Below are 19,871 nucleotides of genomic sequence, written 5' to 3' on the forward strand. Positions count from 1 at the left end.
TTGGCAGAACAGCCGGCAGAGACCAAGATACAAAGATACAGATATACTTTCAGCCGCACACGCAGCTGCGGAAACGTAAAACAATGTAGGTGAAACAAGTTCCCGCAAATGCCAAACTTAAGAGCCCGGCAATCCACTCGCTCGTATAGATGCAAATCAATAGCAGATTTCGGGCCTTAATAGAATTTAGAGGCGGCAGTTGGCAGTTGGAAACCGCAACGGCAACCGCAGCTCAGACAAACAAACCCAAAGGCGCCGTCGAAAAACACTTTGCTCGCAGAGAGCAGCACCAAATACAAAATACAAAACAAATCCCCAGGGCGGCACTTGACTCGACTTGACTGGGGATTAGCCGACCAGAGCTGTTTATTTTGTAAGCCAGTCGCAGATCTAACTTATGCGGTGATTAGCCAAGAATTTCCGCTTTCAATCGAGTGCTGCTCGTAAATTAACAAAAATTTAATAAGAATCCGCAACTGCTCAGATGTTCCCAGAATATATCCAGCGACCTTGAGCAAAAATCTGCGACAAAAGCCATGCCTGCCATATGTCGTTCCATCCTCGGCGAATCGAATAAATATTTATGCTCGTGTTCGAGGGTAATGTTTTATTATTTCAGAAGTAGGCAAAAACAAATGAGCTGAATTAGCAATGCGCGGCACAGCGAAGTCGGCTACACCCTTGCCCATTGATCATTGCTACGAAATGTATTATGCAACTTGTGGAACACAAAACGAGTATTTATTAGCCGATAATTGGCGATCAAATATGGCCTGATCGGATCGTTCAAGCAAGTACGTTTCCATAGATCTGCTTGATTGATATTAGCCATATCCATAAGGCATCCAAATATTTCAACAAAGTCTTATTTCGATTAATCGATCGTAACATCCGTGACACAGTCTTTGTGACCCTGCGTGATTCACAATGTTCTTTACACTAATGTTGTTTGGTTTGCCCGTGCGGGAGGGTAATAACATTAAATAATGAATATTTTCGCCGTTCGTCAATTGTTTGCTCAACCTTCGATGTTCGCTTGACATTTTATTGACGCATTATTTGTCTGGGGCTTTATGAATTTGCTGTCTTTGCGGTCTTCGCGAAGAATGCAAATTTCCGAGATCGCTGGATCGGTGATTATCGGACAAATTATGCAGAAAAGAGATAAAATAAAAAATGGCAAACGGCGAGGCAAACAAATTAGGCGGGCGTATAAAAAATTTCACCTGTTGACAAGTCGGGCCAAGGTAATCGACTGCGTTGCCATATTTGGCCAGAGCCGCCCTAGAAATTGTTTTCAGATATATATTGGCGAACTCGGCTAATGGATGGCTAGAAAGTGGCGCAGCCCAAAAAGCAAACTGGGCCAGCTAATCGGGGGGCGGAAGTGGCAAACCATTGGCCCCGACCACTCTACATATATCTTTCCCATATCGGTTCTGCGAATTATCCGCCGACTGTCGGCTTCTTACAAAGTCAAAGACTAAGTCAATAATTACACAGTTTCCCCCGATGCTACTCCTCTGAAATGGCATTAAGCGGTTCGAAGCGTGAAAAACGCTTCCTATTATTAGTTTAATTTGTTTTGGGCGCGCAATTTAATTTATATAACAATAATCGTTTATAAATGATAAATTAATATGGGAAACAAATGGGTATGGGCGGTGGAGAGCTCGTAGTTTGAAGCTTGAAGCTCGAAGCTCTCATCTCTCGATCGCTCATGTTGAAGCGCCAAGTGGTCGACAAGTTGCCAAAATTGGCAAGGCTTAAATGGACATAACAGCAACAGCAACAAAAACAGCAACAGAAACAGCAACAGCAACAGCAACAATGACTTGCATAGAGATGACTGTTCGCTTGTAATCAGTGATGTTGTTGCTTTTATTGTTGGCCAACTTGGACCTGGTTAGTTATTTCCTATCCGCCTTTGTTCGGTTATTTTACGAGAGTGTGGGCTGCCTTTGGATGGGTCAGTAGTCGGTAGTAGTCTTTCGTATTACGCATACGCCACGCTGGCTTTGATTTCTTATTCGCTTCTTTTGAATGGACAGGCGAGAGAACTTCCAAATAGGGAACGCAACTGAGCAAGGCGAATTTGGCTTTGTTGCGATTTCTTTTTTTATTCAAATTTTCGGCTAACAAAGGGGAAAAACTAAGTTTAAGTGAGGTGTCCCATTCCCATCTAAATCTCAGTTTCCTGTACTTAAAATCAAAAGAATTATTATTTACAACATCCACACCTTACACCATTCGGAAATGACATTCAGTTCTTTTAGAACTTTTAATGAGCTGATTTATGGCCATTTGATGAGCACATTAACCGGAGGAGCGAAACACCCCCGCCCTCGAGTTTTATTCATGCTACTGCTCAAAAGTTATTACACATTTAAGTTTATTGCTGCTGCTTCGTATGCCAGGCACACGAAATAAAACAACCAGCAGCTTCACTCAAATTCTTATGGGCTTTTTTCAATATACAACTCTTTCGTTGCTCCGACTGTGTGTACTGAGTGTGTACTTTATTATTAATTTTAAACGTGGGCTCACAATAACACGAACACCCACAGCATTTGTCAAGTTGCTTGGATTCTTTTCTTCGTTGTCGTATTTTTTTTTGTTCTTGGCTGCTGGCCGCATTTGTTATTATTTTTTGTGGTTTTGTTAGTTGATTTTCGTGGCTGCATTGCTTTTGTGTCTGTGTCAGAGTAGTATTCTTTGAGATTAATACATGCAATTTGAACATTTCAGCACGTCGACGAAGTCGGCGCCTGTTTCTAATTGCGAACGCAAATTACTCATACGCCGCGTTGTGCTCGCATAATTATCGCTTATTGCCACATCAAATCATTGGCTTGCGTGGGCAGTTGGCTTGGCTCAAAAAAATTATAAAAATGAATATGAATGAAACTCGGCAAAAGGTTGCAAACAGTGCAAAAAGCAATCAGCAAACAGTTGCCAAGTGACAACTGCGCATCCTCCCGTCAGCTGCTGAATAACAATTATTCTCGCATTTCGCAGCCATTTTACTTATTGTTTAGCAAATATCTGGGCTTCGCTCTCCCTGCAATGAATTGCCTTTATGCGCTCATTTGCATATTAAATAAGCGGCTGCCACTGCATCAGTGTTGGCTGCACTTCGTGGTTGTTGATTATATTTTTATTTTTTTTTTTTAATTTCATTTTTTGTTGCTGTTTGGTTAGTTTCTAAGCGGCAGCAGCTGCCGTCAATGCAAAGAACGTTGACGCTCGATCGTAGGTTGGCCAGCGTATTACGCGAGGGAGCCGCGATTTTTATTAGTATTCTCCATTTGGCTCGTTGACGCAAAAGAATGAAACGATATTGCACAAGCTGGAAGTGGTTTAGTGTGCTACATGCCCTTCGCCGTAGCAGCCCACGGAATTCGAAAAAATGTTTTAGGGCATTGGACAAATAGAATTATAAAATAATAAAGTTGTTTCAAAAAAGTTATTTTTATTAATATATTCTCAAACTATATAAAATAGCTGACTAACAATTTTGTAAAAGGAAAATTAAGAGAAAATTGAAAATCATTAAACTATTCTCGAAATTGTAAACAAATTGTTAGCTTAAAACTAATTAGAGACTTTTCAGATGTTTTAATAAGCTATGTTGAATCACATAGAATTAACTCAATTTTATTAAGAAAGTTATATTTTTATAAATATGCATGGAAGAATTTGAAAAAAAGGTGGAAGGTGAAAAGAAACACAAATTTAATGAAGTGATCAAATTTATCAAAATAAGCCGTTGACAATAAAGTGCTAAATATTTGGGTTATGAATATTGGAAATATTATTCGCATATGTAAAAATTCCTTCTCATTAAAAAAAAAAACGGATATGAATTAGATGATAAGATCTGTTAAGAAAGGGCAGAACTTGTGTTTAATCGGAAATGGATTAAAAATATATAATCAATGAAAACAGAAGTGATTTCCCAAGCGCAAACACATATTATTGTAGATCGTTAGAGCTGACTTAATTATTGACTAACTGCTTCGTAGCCCATCCCTCACTTCTGATCGAGCTCGATGCAATTAGTCAAGCTCCCCGCCAATTAGTCACAGAGAATTTCCAGTTAAAGCCCAGCTGAAGCCAGCTGAGGTCTTTTGTGATCTGTTTTGGGTGGTGCGGCACACTCATCCGCAGATCGGGTTGGATCTGGGATGCCTTTTAGGGCCCCAGCAGCTTAGATAACAATTAGAGAATAAATTTATTTGGCCGCATGCTAATTTCAATATTTATTGGCGGAGACAAAGGAAAGGCAGCTAGCGAAGCGCCAATGTTGGGTGACTATTTCAGCGACTTTTGGTGGAACAAGTAGTTGAATTTCCTTTTTTAAAGCTCAGCTATTGACAGGCAGAGAGTTACACTTATCTTCGCCAAAGTGTGTGTGTGTGTGTGCGAGTGTGACATTAAACCACACACAAACAAGTCCGCCATATTTGGCAATTGACTTTGCAGTCAGCCAACAGTGCTATTCGCGATATATATCTACATACACACTGTTCCAAATGCACAGAAAAATAATATGATAATTTTAGACATTATATAGAAATTTTGCTAAATTATAATTATTCTAGTTCATTTGATTAAAATGAAAAAATTAATATAGTTTTTAATATAGTTTTTTTAAGTTTGGCAACTTTAAAACGTAGTCATGTTTTTTATCTCTGTATCAACGTAATATATATGCGTGCTTGGTTTTTTCTTCTTTTAACTGTTTACGCTGCCCACATGCGATGGCCTGGGCTTGATAAATAATTTTAGTTTTATAAACACAAATTGACACTTCAAATTGTTTGCCAAAAAACCGAGGGAGAGGGAACGAATCGAAAAATGAAATCAATTTGAATTAAGCCGCCGCGCTTTGAAGAGTTGGCGGAGATTTCTTTGGCCTCGAGGGGTGGAGCCCGCCGCCTTGATTCAGATTGGGCATATCATGACCGAAAACACTTCTCGGAATCCGAAAGGCAGGTAGCCGCCCCACTTGTTCATGTTCTTGTTCTTGTTCTTGCTAAGACGCCCTGGGCTCCCATAAAAAATTCGAATCCGATTCGTATCGGCAAAGATCTGAACACGGCTTCTAATTCCCTCGAGCAACGAAATGGAACCGACGCGTCGATTCGGCTCATTCGAACACATTTAAGAGCTAAAGATTTCCAGATTTAAAGAGCAAGGTAAGCTCCGTTGGGAGTTGGTCGTTATTGCCGCATTATGCTTGCGTTAATTAATTGTTTATTTGTCTTGCGATTACCGCCGATTTTCGTCATACAAGTGGAACATTTGTAATTACAGAATGTCTCCGCTAAAGACGATCGTAAGTGGGATAACTTTAAAGAAACATTGCTTTTATCCCATGTTTAATGTTGCTTATTTTTATAAGATTAAAATAATAAATTGCAAAAACAATTTATACAAAATTAAAAAAAAATTAATATTGTTTGGTTTTTGTCAGATACAAACTATTTTGCAAGCTGATTCGGCCTTTTTTAACATAAACCAACAAATTTTATTGTTTAAAATAGTATATAAAGCACAATATAATTTGTAAAACTTTCAGAGCATAGAGTTAGCATTTCAAGCTAGAATATATTTTACATGATGCATATTCACCAAATAATCCATTTTACTTATTTTTGATCTTCAGAACAAAATGAACACATTTAGATAAAAAATATATACAATTTTTAAACATATTTATTCTATATCTATAGTTTAAAATCATTTTAATTGTGCTATTCAAATCACCTTATTTAAAATAAACTTTAATTTGTTATCCCACTCGATGTTTATGCGTAGAACAATGTTGCTAAGGTTTCAATGGACAAATGCATTATTGATATTTAAGAGGGGGCGCCAAAGTCTTATCATTATTATGGTTGCGCGTAATTGATCTAGTTTCGTGGCGTTCGCCTTCCACGCTGCATTGGAATCGAAGGAAGTGTTGGGTGCGATTGGTAATAAATATTATCACAGCTGACCGCGACTAATGGGCAAACAAAAGCGGTTAATAGGCCGCTGGTCAACATTCTGATGGCGACCGCGTGAAAAACTCACCATGGGAAATGCGGGAATGTGGGGAAAACACCTGTCCGATGTCGATCCAATTCCAGTTTAGATCGGGAATGGATTTGGTTTATCGTACTTATCGAATGCACTTTGTTTCGCTTTTGTCGGGGGTTCTTGTTGCTGCCACTTTGCGGTTGCGGTTGCCGTTGCGGTTGCCTTTGCTTTTGCTTTTGCTGCCGATTTAATTAGCAATACAAACACATTAGCTAATGCACACACGAGACACAGCCACACGAATTGGCGCCCACGCAGCGTGCAAAAAGCGTAGAAAAGCCAAAGGCAAACGCGTTTATTGAAAATGCAACGCGTACAGAACTCGATGTCGCGCAGACTCAGATCAAAATTCAAAACCAAAACAAAATAAGAGCCAAACAAGCTGGACAGTTGGACAGCAAATGGCGAGTACTGACCGCTGCACATGCACTTTGAATTTGCCTCTGCCAGCGGAGTTCTCGCCTCAAAAACAACTTAAAACAGCTCAAAACAACTCGAAACAACACAAAACACCACAAAACACCTTCACAACACACCTTTTGCCTGCTGCCGGATAACCGATTCGTTCGAGTGATCGCGAGTGACTGAAATAACGGCGAGCTTGCGCGGTTTGATTTTCCGACGATCGCCCGATTGCGCGCGCCTCTGACGAGCGACAGTGCTGAGTGATTTTTGTTGCCAGTACGGATCAACTTTAAAAAGACTAACAAACTAAAATCTTTGGCATGAAATACGTTACAATTAACAACCTAAATCTATTCTATCATACGTTACCATTTGACCACTAAAAAATAAGAACATTACGTATACGTAATTACACGTAGGAGCTATTTTACAAAAAAAAAAAATTATATTTATATATCTTGGATTCGTTATCCACTTTTTGCACATTAATTGGTACAAGCAAACACAAAGATTTTTTAAAAAAATTGGAAGTAGTATTGTGCATTACATTTAGTAAACTTCAGTATTTTTCGGCATTAGTCTGTAGTCACAAATAATTTAATTTTGAGTCAATTTACTAAATTTAATTGAAATAAAATTATATACAAAACTATTTAACAAAACTTAAGCTGACAAAATTAATTTCAAGCAATAACTGAAACAGACAAACAGCACTGCTGAGCGTTGCTAAGCTCTTCGCGAACCAGCTCCGATTAACAGAGCCGCTGCTAACAGTTGCGATCAGTGTACAGCTAATTCAAAAAACAGGCGCCAATATATTATTAAATAACCGTTTCAGCTCTTGGTAAAAAAAAAACAAAAAATTAGTACAATAAGCCACGGTTAATTTTGAAAAGAATTTACACTATTATTAGCATGTCACTATTGTTATGTATATAAATATAAATTATATATTTAAAGTACTTACACATAACTACATTTATATAAATCAAGTTAAATAAAAGCCAATATAATTATAAATTATTTTATTTTATTTTTTTTGTATTAAAGTTTATTTTTCTATGCTATTTTCATGCTATGCTATTTTCATTTCAAATAATTTCAAACTCCCGCCCAAAAGACAAAGTTATGAGATAGGTATTAGGTATCGATATAATATTGTGTGAGCTTCGGTGTGAATGTCAATGCGTTGTGAATACTTTACGATAAGCGTTAAGGCAGCCCTCGTTCCCTCCAAATACCTTATAGGCGCCAATTATTCAAATTCAAAATTATATATATGACTTTTTGGCATTTTTAGAATCATTATATTATTTTTGAGATATTCAATTTTGTAATTCAATATTGTTTAATAGTGATCGTTTGGAGGTAGTTTGTTAACTGAAACCGTTTCTCAACAAAACACCAAATGTACACAAGTTAGCAAGAAGTATACTATACTATATAATTGGCAATGAGCAGCTCATAGACATAATATTTTAGAATTTGCATAGTAGAGGGTTACCTAAAAATCATTTATATAGCATGCATACCTGTTTACCAACTATCAACGCATGTTGAATTTTAAGTATAGAGAAATGTTTACCAACGTAAATTTGCCCATCAACCAAATAGCGAATTTTTTACAATGCCCCCATTTATGCAGCGTTTATACAAATTTAACAACGGTTTCGACTTGTTTATGGAAATGTATGTTTTTCTCAAACGGTGTTTATTTTCAAATGACTTAAGCCTAGCTCGCATAACGCTCAACAAGTGGTGGCCCGGTTGGGGTCTAGAATCGACCCTGGCCTTGACGAGATTCCTGGTGCGGATGGGTGCGGATGTACTCTAGGGACTTGAGGATGGCCGCCGGGATGGGGGGAGGGGTGGGCAGATGGGCGCCGGCGGGATGGAAGCCGTTGGCATCGGCGGAGTAGGTCAGCTGGATGAGCTGGCCATCGGGGGCGTAGTAGGCGTTCGATCCGCTGGCATAGTATCCGCCCACGCCCGACTCCTGCCCGGCAATGCCGTTCGAGGTCTGGTACTGGTAGGCATAGCTGCCGTCCTCCTTTAAATCGCTCTTGTACTCCCTCGTCTCGGCAGCGGCATCAAAGGAATCGGCCTGAACGCAGGCAATGGCCAAGGCGGCAACGGCGAGGACGAACTGCGGACCAAAGGATACTAGTTAGTTGAAAGGGATCATCTCTTGGCAAACCATTTCCCCACTTACGAATTTGTTCATTTTCTGTTTGGACTGGACTAAATTGGGTTGGGCTGAACTGACTTGTTGTCACTGTGAACTCGCAACGAGAATGAATGTGACTGAATTGGCCTGGCGGCGCATTTATAGCATTTTGGCACGCCAATCATTTTGGGCCGGGCACTCGCAGTCGTCGCAGTCGCCGAAAACGCGTATAATTTTCAGCATTGAACATGAACTGCCCCTCACAGATAACAAAAAAGAAAAACCCACACATTGGCACTTAAAGACCCCGCTGGAGACTGACTCTTCCGTCGATACATTTTTTTTTCGGTGAATCGCCGTGTGTGTGTGTGTGTGTGTGTGTGTGTGTGTGTGTGTGTGTGTGTGTGATAGTTTTTTTGGCCATAAACTTTATGCTCCTTTTTGTTCAAGCTGTGGTCAGCCGGTTAATCAATTCGAAGTTGAAGAATTGCTGGCCGGGGGTTAATTTTTCATTAACACCTACGAAAATTGTTTAGTTAGCGCAATTTGTAGTTGCCCCATCAAAGAGTCCACTTTATTTCCTGGCTCAAGAATTAATATAAGGTCTCATGAGCTGGCAAATTATTTTGAAGTGCCTAGCTGTGTTGCAGCATCATTAATAAATGTAACGCCTAGTCCTTTTACCCAAAATCATATGCGAAACTTGATAATAAATCGTTCGCAAAATCAGCGAAATCGATTAAGAACCTCACATGCTAAGGTCAACGGATTCATTTATTACAAAATCACCAAGCGCGCCCAAAAATGAAAAAGGCAAGCTCAACTTTGGGGCAAGAGCAGACGAACGACCTTGCCACCGCGGCGCAACATTTTAGCAGACTGTCCGAAAGTACGACAGTACGACAGTTTATCGACAGCGGAGCAGGCAAGTTTGTATTAAGTTTTGATAAGAGAACTTGCGATGAGCCGGCGATGACGTGACTCACGGGAAACACGAGACATCTGGGGCAGTGCAAAATAAAACTGCTAAGCCATGGGTGAATCTGGTTAAATGGGAAATTGTGGCCCAGTAAAAGTGATGTTAAAGTGTAGCTTACATAATTTTATTTTTATTATTATTAATTTTAATACAATAAAAAAAAAAAACTTATAAAATTTATAAAATTTATGGTATAATTTTCTGTAACAATAATATTAAATTGTACGTAGGTCAAAAATAAAAAGGGAAACCACTAATTTAATATCTATTTTAATACAATAAATAAACAAAATAAATGAAATTAACATATATATATATTTATTTAAATATATAGCTTAAATTAATAATTTAAAAGCAGAGGGTTTTAAGTTGATTAAAAAAATATACCAAAAGGTTTTATTTCACTTATTTTTTTTTTTTTAAGTTGTCTTCACAAAATTAATTTACATTTTTACAATTTACATTCAAAACTTTAAAGAATTGTGTCAACATATTTTATGTTTTAATGGAATACAAAAAAAATCTAGCTATAAACTTCGAAACCTTATATGAGTGATAATAAATTTTAGAAAATGTGTCAATAAATTGAAATCAACAAGACCTCCATGTGCCAAATATACAATTTTAGAAATATTTCCATTAACACATTGCCCAATTTAGTACCCACTTTTATTTGGGTCATATTAAAGGTGTCGTTGTCGTTCTGCCATCACTAAAGTGGCCAAAAGGCATCAGCCAACAACAAGAGAGCTTGACTCGGGGCGCATGCTGTTTCCCTTATAAGATTTGTGTTGGCCTTTTATAAGTACATGGCAACCAGACTGCGTCTGCGACTGGGACTCAATCTGAACCTGGGATGGGGGCGAGTCAAGAGGAAAGTGAATGTGAATGTGCTGAGGGACGATGGACGATGGACGATGTCGCACCAGAAGCAAAAGCAGCATTATCTGCTTTTTGCTGCCCTCTGCTATGCTGGCCTTTTCGGTGTTACTTTCGGCTTTTATGCTCCAAACCGGCTGTTCGGCAATTTGGCTTCATTTTTTTTTGTCGGTCTGGTCGACACATTTGTCCGGTGCCTGCCGCTTGGGCGGCTTTAAATGAAAGAAAAAGTTGTTACGATTCGATGGCGTTTCCTTAAGTTGCTTCCGCTGTACTCAACCATCCTGACCAGTGCTCCTTCTCCCAGACCATCCATCCATTAGGGCATCAATCCATCTTGGCGCGCATTAAGCGGAGACAAGAAGCACCAGCGGAAAGTAAAAGGGGGCAAAAAGGGGACACGCTGTGGATCAGCGACTCCTTGGCCAGTTCCTCACGGCTCACCTGCTCCACATTAATTGACCCACATTCGGTGGCGGCCACTCGTCCAGTCCGCTTCAGACTGGTCCCATTCCGGTCCACCATCCAGTCCCGCCGAAGGTCATTCAGGCGCAGCGCGCGTATCTCAATTTTAGCCTTAGTTTGGGCATGTCTTTGGAAATTTATTTAACGACCACTGCCGCATCTGCACGGAGAAAAAGCTATTGCAATTTCTAATAAATATTAAGTACTTCATTTATTAAATTGAAATATTCTTAATATTTTTTTAAACTGTAAAAGAGTTTTAGGACAGATGGGCTATTCAACAAATTCTCCATTTTAGTTAATTAATAAAATCATTAATTCAATTATTAAACTTATTTATTTAAATTTTTATATAAAAACATATATGTTTTACTAAGATATCAGAATGGTTTTCTTAAAACATACACAAAATTGTGTTATATATTAAAGAAAGTATGTTAAATTATATTTTCAATGAGATTCTTTGCAAAAGAATATATAAAATATATGATTATATTCTAATAGATAAACATTACTCCATCTCATAGATTTTAACAATATACTTTTTATTTATTTAACAAATTTTCAGTCCACCAACTTTGCTTTGATTTTCTCTCCGTGTACTTCGGGCAGGTCTGGCAGAGATTGGTATTTGAATTTTTATGGCCAATCCGTTGCTCTACATTCACTCATCGGATACATTTAGCGAGCTTAATTAATTAATACACTGTCAACGCAAGCGACGCTTGCAGACTGGCTGGCCACTTTTTATGGACCGTTTATACGGTTTCATTCATTTGTTAGAAATCTCGTTTAAGACTTCACCGATTCTGCTGCAGATGTAACCCTATCCAGCGCCCATACATCGAGCAGAAAGCGTTGGCGTTGGGCGTGGAAGGTCGGCCCTTGGGGGGTTTTTTTTTATGGATGCATGGCTTGCCGCCAAACAAAGTCAACGACTTTCGAAAATCTGGCCGCAACGACCTTCAATCGCTAGAGACGAAATGGGTCTGCTAATTGCTTGTTGTTGCAACTTTCATTTCGATTCGCTTTGGAAATTTGTTCGTGGTGGGATTTCGGCCAGTTCGCACTTGTAGCTTCAATTTAAATCAGCTCACGGCTTTATTGAATAACCCAATCAATTGGTTTTTCATCCGATTGATTTTTTTGACAGTCAAACGGTCTACATGTATACTATATGTATATGCAATTCTGGTGCGTGGCCAATGATTAAGGCTGGCTGATGGACTTTTAATCAAAAACCTGATTCAATTTGCATGTTTCAAGTCCGTTTCCTCTCGCTGGTTCACATCTCTTGACAATTCATTTGAATGCGTGAATATGCCATAACATCGCACTACTAATTGATTTGACTTGTAGGCGATGCATTATAAAAGCTTTGAACAAATTATAGCAGCTTATCAATGTTTTATCTTTGCTGTTTTTCAACTTTTATTATGTGGATTGAATTAAATTACAAGAGGGCGAGGCACTCAGAAGAATATTTTATTTATTTAAACGTATCAAAGTTACGGAATATTTATGAACATGCGTGTAAGTGCCAGCGTAAAAATAAAAGTTATATTGGTTTATTTATGACTTCTGTGCATCAGATGCAAAATTAATGCACTTTCACAGCTTTACTGAGCATAACGACAGAAATATGGCTTTTTCTGGCATCGTGAATATGCCATGCGGTGAATTTCGTGAGCTTTAAGGGTGCGAAATGTGTTTATTCTTTTTAAGAGACTTACTGTCAAGGAGGTTTTTTAAGATTATAAAAAAATAATTCAAATTTTAAACTAATCAAAGAAAAATAATATATAAATAGGTAGAAATAGAGTAAACCATAAATATCAGGTACACAATTATCATATTTCTTAATATTAATCCTAATAGTATTTATGTGAGTAATTATTTTTAGTTGTAGGCAACTGGCAGTAGCAGCACTATTCATTAACTAATATTTATGAGTGCAACCAGTTATCTGCACAATGAAACTAGGTTCGTTATGTGTATGATGAGTTATGGACAGACTGCTTTGAAATGTTCGATTAGCATCTGCCTTTCGGAGTCGGATGAAACTAGCAATAGTTTGGTTGGGGAAGAGGGGTTTCAGTGGCCATTTCACGCACCTTGCACCCACCCACCCACCGGTCCATGCAGCACGAGCCATACATATATGCTTAATGCGTCCACTTATCTCGATGCGACGGCATTATGCCATGCTCTGCGGCCTGATAAATGTTTGGGAACAGCGAATCCATTACAGATTTCGTAAAATACGAACGAGCAACTTGGTCGGGGATAATTAATGAATTAACACTAACACTTAATTACCCAAGGGCCGGCAGTGAAGAGTTTCTTGACCCGCGGGGATTGGAGCGGAGTGAAGAAGGTTCAGCCAGGTGGTCAGCAGCGGGTTGGTTTCGTTTTCACTCAAAACTTTTAATGAATATTTGCCGTGGAAGCCACCTAGGGTCGAGATAATTGGTGCTGCAACCGTTGCTGGCTCTCGGCTGTGAAATCCGAAATGAGCTGCCATATGCTGACGATATGATGTGATGAGTTCCCCCAAACCCCAAACCCCAATCAGCAATCCGCCAATTATCATCACCATCAGGTCTAATGGCTGCACACCACTTTCCTCACTTTCGTTGCAGATCAAGTTGGATTTTGTGTTGGGTATAAAAGCGACGGGTCGAGGTTACTGAGGCATCAAACACAGCTTAGCTCTTAGGGTCAAACCAGCAAATAAACCATAAACCAAATCTCAACAACCTAAGCCAGGCGAAAATGTCGAAGATCGTAAGTCAAAGGTTTTGGGCTGCCCTCAAAAGGGATACATACCATAACAAATAATAATAACAAATCACATGTGCTTGCAGAGCGTCGTTGTACTTGTGGCCGTGTCCATCCTGCTCGGAGTTAAGGCTCGTCCCTCGGATTCCCCGGATGCCCACGCCGAGATCCGGAGCTTCGTGAACGAGCTGAAGCAGGAGGACGGGAGCTACAATTACCAGTTCGAGACGTCCAACGGGATTGCGCAGCAGGAGCAGGGCGTGGGTGGCTACTACGCCAGCGGCTCCTCGCAGTACTACACTCCGGAGGGGCAGCTCATCCAGCTGACCTACACGGCGGACGAGAACGGATTCCAGCCGCAGGGCGAGCACCTGCCCACACCGCCGCCCATTCCAGAGGCCATCCTGAAGTCCTTGGAGTGGAACCGCAACCACCCGGAGGAAACTGGAGAGTACGAGCACCACGACCATCACAGTCACAGTCACAGCCATGGTCATGGTCAGGAGCAGCAGGAGCAGGGCAAGCAGTATCTGCAGCCAGCTGGAGCTTTGTTAGCGCCTGCGTCCGTGGGTCCCTACGACAGGAAGGTTTAGGCCAGCATCATCCCATGCATCCATAGAAATAGCAATAGCAATAGCAATAGCATCCGCATCCATCCTGTCCAGATTGTCTCATGTTCTGGGCTTGTCTGTTTGCCTAGTCAAAGCATACAACAGACAGTGCCCGTCAAACAGCAGAGACAACTACATCTGGAGGCGTGGGCACACCCACTCACCCACTGTATATATAGACCCTCATACATTAACAACAACATGCTCCCGGGCAGCTAGGAGGTCCTTCGTCCTGAGTCCTGTGCCCTCTGACCCGGCTCCTCTGCTGTCGGCTCGTCTGACGTTGACATTTATTGCCAGAGATAATAATAATGTAATAAAAGAAAAATACAATTTAATATGCTTGTTTATACTATGAATGCCTGTGCCGAGATGAGAGCATATGGCCATGCCTTAGGCATTGCACGGGAAGAAAAAAATACCATATCAGCAATATAGAGGGTCATCAAGTCATCTCCATGGCACACTATTTTTAAATTTTAAATAATATTTAAGTGTTAAATTTAAACGTTTTTGGTTAATCCCCACATCGCCTTTTGTGGTAAATATGAAAATTAATATAAATTTAAGGGTTTTCCCGCGAGCAAGGCAATGGTGAATTACTTGTCACCACGTGTGAGAAACAGGTTTATCACGTCAATATTTACACACACTAAATATGCGAATTAATAATTGATATTATTGTGACTTCAAAAATAAAAAATGAAACCATTTCTCTCTGTGCCGATGCCATCGCATCGCCCACATGCATTATCGCAGCGTCTACCCCTTGAGATTTTCCTTCAAGTGTGCAGATCTGGTTTGACTATATCTATATCAGTTCGAGCTGGGGAAGTTCAATCAGAAATTAATAAATGCACGCTCGTATTTCTTGTTGGGCGGTTGTATTATGCAAATTGGCTTTGGCCCTTCGATTCAAGTTGATTCGCGTTTCGGGTTCGAGAAATGTTGTAACTTCAAATATCATTGTTGAGTTGATTAAATTAACAAGTTGTTGCTGATGTTGTGACGGTGATGATGCTGCTGCTGTTTGTTGTTGATAATCTCGGTAGCGTTTACCATTGTTGGTGTTTGCCGCAGAGCCATATTCGACTTTGATTTTGATGCATTGAGGTTGTGTCATCAACTCCACCCAAGTCGCTGATTTAATTGGGTATACTCATTTCAGCATCAGATTTGCAGAGTAGTTGTTTTAGTATACTAATTATCCGTTTTTAGATAATCGCACTCATGAGTGACAGATCTTTTTCACTTATACCTTTAAAGTATGAACTTACAACTAATTCATAAAATAAGGTACTTAGTTCACTTTAATGAATTTTCAAAATATTAGACACAAAATTAATTTAAAATTTACTTTTAATACAATTTATTTGATTTTTATATTTTTACAGCATATCGAACATGATATTACATATTTAAAAAAATGTAATTTAATAATTGTTTTACAATATTACTTTCTTACTACCTTTTAAATATAATATCTAAAATTTTAAAGCACTACTTACATTTACTTGTAGAGAGTATTTAGTAACTGCCATCCTTCCATCATGGGAACGCCATGTCTTGCATTAATGACTCGAAACGTGTGGCCAAAAGCAGTGTGATTGGGCGAAATATGGGTCGCTTTGCATGCTCGACTTGTTTGCATATTCGAAGTCTGCATATTGGCGTTGTCTTTGACCGCCGCAGCACTATAAATAGTCAATCGGGGGCCCAGAGTGACAGCATTAGCCTCTCAGTCCACAAACCAGCAGCAGCAGCATCAGCATCAGCAGCAACATGTACAAGCTCGTAAGTGGATAAGTCCGTAGCCATGGTTCAGGCCATTTATTTGACTTCCTTGGACAATTCGAACAGCTCCTCGTCGTCGCCCTTTTCGGATGTGCCCTGGCCGCCCCCCTCAATGATGATACCATCACCAAGTTCCTGGCCAACCAGGACACCGACGGAACCTACGCCTACGACGTCGAGCAGTCCAGTGGTATCCACATCCAGGAGGAGGGTCAGTCGGGACACTATGCTCGCGGCTCCTTCGGTTACATCTCCCCCGAGGGCGTTCCCGTCCAGCTGGTCTACACTGCCGATGAGTTCGGCTTCCACCCACAGTCCGACCTCCTGCCCACCCCCCACCAATCCCAGAGGCCATCCTGCGCTCCATCCAGTATATCCAGGAGCACCCCACCCCCGAGGAACTGGCCGATCGTGCGGTGCGCGCCCAGCAGATCTAATCCCGGAGCACCGATCTTAGTCTTTAGTTTGCCAAAGTAGTCTTCGCATGATGTCTTCATCCATTCCATACGATTAAAGCCATCCAGCCATCCACCGGCTGGTGTTAATTGAACTGATTTGCGGCCTATGTAATTTGCTTGGGAAAGAATTAATTAGCAGGGCCATGGAATAGAATTTAGTTTGACTACAGCTGAGACAATGCCTAGCTCTTGATACTGAATATTTAATACTAACATTGACTTCTTCTCGCTGTGAACAGTGGTTCCAAAGTTGTCTAAGCTCGCAGTTTCGACTGCAGCTAATTTTCAAAAGTTTCAGTTTCGGAACACAAAACAAAGTCTGGGCCAACGTAATAAACTTTCTGTGATAATCTATACAAACGAAGGTCAAGGTGAACATGGGCGAAACTCGCAAACAATACCTTCAAGGGAGACTTTGATTGAAATAATTTTGGAAATTGTAAAGAAATTGGTGTTAAACTTGTTTGGACCCAAAAAACAAGTCTGCAAGTTTTAAGACACGTGCTGTTGGTAAATAAATATTGCCGGAATTTGGGAAGCATTGCAAGATTAAAGTTTTCAAATATTTAAATAAGTGCAGCCTAAAAAATTAAATAAAGGTAACATTCTTTTTAAATTGCTTGAGAAAATTGAAAACTAAAATAGCCAATTCGTTAAATTGACTAATAAAGATTTAAAAATATTTATTACCTTTAATAAAATATTTATAAACTTAAGCAATATGCATTTAAATTGTGCGGCGAAAACACTGTGCTTTCGCTGCTCATTAACAGTTGACATGAGGCAAGTTAATTTCTGCTTTTGGCTGCGATTTTATGGAGGGGAATTGAATGAGTGTCTGCTGGAAATGGAAATTCATTAAGACACTTGCTGGCAGAGGAGCAGGAGCAGACACAAAAGGATTTTGGCTACGACTTGGCTAACACGCACATAGCGCTATTGAAGCGTGATGGTTTTCGGAGGGGAATTGGGAGGACTCCGAGTCCGGGTTTCCCATATCCATTACAATTAGGCAGACACGCTCAGCGGCGGATATGAGTAGTTAATTAAAAAGATTGGGACGCAAGCAGCGTTAATATGCGATGTGTGAAGTGCCATAAAACTCAGCCAGCCAAAGGACGAACTTCAGGCCATTGTTTCCGCCCGAATTTCGGCTTCAATTTCGGTCTTTAACAACGCTTATGCAAATGTCAACCCATTATGTCTGTGGCTCTGCGGTCGCCACTTTAGGCACAGGTGCTTCAGATTTCTGCCTCTGCCACTGCCACTCCTGCTGGCGACAACAACACAAAGCTGCTGTGTAATCAAAAACTTTTATTTATCATTTTGCTGAAAATCTAATTATAAATGCTTTGTGGCAATGTGGCTCTTTTTTTCCGGTTCACCTCGCTCCGCTCACAGTGCCCGTGAATTGTGAATTGTTTTGTGTGGTTTGGTATGGTTTGAATCTGTGAGTATCCGTATCCTGCTGTTTACTCCCGGCGATTGTCGCCCATGTGGCAAGTCGTAAACGGGCATGCTGCTCGGTTCTGATCTGCTGTTGGTGCTGGAAAGGCAATAAAATTTTTTAAATGAATGCGAGATTTGAGCTGAATCGTAAAAGGTCAAACATGCATAAACAGTTTGTAAAGTTTAAATAATTGAAACGTGCTGATATATTTTCGCGTGTCTTAAGGCATTTTAAGTTCTTCCCACTTTATGGTGTGGAATATCTAAATAACTAATTTATGCACTCTAGAACTTCCAATAAACGGCAGCCGTTTAATCAAAAAACCGCCACTATGCCCTTGAGTAATGCGGGTGCAGATAAGCCGGTGCACTTTCCGGAAGTTTAGCCCCTATATATAACGGCATCAAACAAATGGGCCAATAACCCTAAGCTCAGTAGCCGTGCAATTTACTTTTATGGTCAGTATAAACTATGCACCAAATTAGCCTTTCTCCGTTCGTCTTTTATTTGGCCATAACTCAACCAACTGTAGCGCATTCGGCCCGATGACTGGCCCACTTTTTGCCCCGACAAGGATAGTCAAACACAACTACCCTTTTGTGACCGTTTCAATGTAAATACGTTTGTGGGGAATAGGGATACCTTTTCTATTTGTCCGGATTCCGAGTGGCGACTGCAGAGGGGATGGTGGGGAGTGGCATTGAGGGGCTACCATGTCCATATTTAAGCAGCCAAACAACGGCGGAAAGAATACAAAAAATTACTTTGTTTGCAGCTCCCGGAACATGGTCACGGCATGTGTCACGTAGCTGCCAAAAATATGCGAGCGAGTGCTTGAAAATGACACGGACCAGCCCACTCCGCCGGACTCCCTTTTCCATGGAAAGCTTAACCCGTAACGGGCCGGACTAGGGCATTTCAATTAAGTAAAAAGTGAAAAGAGCCCTTTTGTTATAGTAATAATTATAGGGATTCACGGGAAACGAAATTCTTCAGCTATCCAACTTTAATGCTTTACTTTCCACTTTACACACTTTCCAGTTTTCACTTTTCATTTGCTGTGCAATTTTTCTCTCAGCCAGAAAATATAAAGAAGTGAAATGAATAAGGAAAAACATTCACTGGCTGTCTTAATAACAATAGTTCCGGCCATTTGCGATGGAGGCCAGTCGATGGCGATGGGTGGGAGGATAAAAAACCAGGATGCTTGTGCTAGCAAAATGAAAAATAATTTTCAACAATAATTGGCAAAGAAAACTTCGGGCCAAAAGTGCGGGTGAGCGAAGTGCCGAATTCCCTCCATTCTTTGGACATACCAATACGGAATGACAACAGCCATAGCTAGACGGACAAACGAAACCAATTTATTTCCAAGTAAAAATCAATAGTCAAGTAGGAGGAACCACGGGGTCAACTAACGTGGAAATCGTAAAAAACGTCAAATTCTGAAGAGGCGACAAAATTGTGTGCCCGAGTGTAAGTGTGAGTGTGTGTGTGTGGCCCATCAACGCGTGTACGTGAAGATGCCACCTCGAATCGTGAGTTTGCCGGACACTCTGCGTCAATCGAAAGTGACCTCCTGTGCCATTCCACCCCCTCCCCCTCCCCATCCAATTCATGCCATGCACTCCGCCGAACATGCTGCACTTATATCCGTATCGGTCGTCGGGCTTCCGGAATCCGTTTTTCGTTAACAACTGCGACCCAAGTAGCGCACAAGGATAGCGACAACAACAACAGCAGCAACAGCAGCAACAACAATGTCAGCCAGGACGACAAGGACAACAACGGTGGC

At 40.4% G+C, this 19,871-nt stretch overlaps 4 protein-coding genes across 4 annotated transcripts in view; 2 read left to right on the forward strand and 2 right to left on the reverse strand.

Moving 5' to 3' along the window:
* The window catches only part of LOC108146784 (formin-J), a 32,371-nt gene extending 25,695 nt beyond the window's left edge, over positions 1-6,676 (reverse strand). The window contains exon 1 of the mRNA XM_017272948.2: positions 6,082-6,676. The gene's annotated coding sequence lies outside the window, so the exon portion shown is untranslated. The remainder of the gene's footprint in view (positions 1-6,081) is intronic.
* A 1,491-nt stretch (positions 6,677-8,167) lies between these two features.
* LOC108146641 (pupal cuticle protein Edg-78E) lies at positions 8,168-8,812 on the reverse strand. The gene is made up of 2 exons (XM_017272686.2): positions 8,705-8,812; positions 8,168-8,638 (listed from the first exon to the last, which is right to left on the reverse strand). Exons 1-2 carry the CDS (start codon positions 8,714-8,716, stop codon positions 8,267-8,269), a joined length of 384 nt encoding a protein of 127 aa, XP_017128175.1. The 5' UTR covers positions 8,717-8,812; the 3' UTR covers positions 8,168-8,266.
* A 4,853-nt stretch (positions 8,813-13,665) lies between these two features.
* Positions 13,666-14,712, forward strand: LOC108146602 (pupal cuticle protein Edg-78E). The gene is made up of 2 exons (XM_017272649.2): positions 13,666-13,769; positions 13,850-14,712. The coding sequence occupies exons 1-2, from the start codon at positions 13,758-13,760 to the stop codon at positions 14,354-14,356; spliced, it is 519 nt and encodes a 172-aa protein (XP_017128138.1). The 5' UTR covers positions 13,666-13,757; the 3' UTR covers positions 14,357-14,712.
* Positions 14,713-16,071: 1,359 nt separating this feature from the next.
* On the forward strand, positions 16,072-16,722 carry LOC108146603 (pupal cuticle protein Edg-78E). Its single transcript, XM_017272651.2, is given in 3 exon segments — positions 16,072-16,168; positions 16,235-16,496; positions 16,499-16,722. Coding segments are annotated over 3 exon segments (381 nt in total). The 5' UTR covers positions 16,072-16,156; the 3' UTR covers positions 16,606-16,722.
* The last annotated feature ends 3,149 nt before the right edge of the window (positions 16,723-19,871 follow it).

The sequence above is a fragment of the Drosophila elegans genome, unplaced genomic scaffold, assembly GCF_018152505.1.
Source record: "Drosophila elegans isolate 14027-0461.03 unplaced genomic scaffold, ASM1815250v1 contig_208, whole genome shotgun sequence".
Lineage (NCBI taxonomy): Eukaryota > Metazoa > Arthropoda > Insecta > Diptera > Drosophilidae > Drosophila > Drosophila elegans.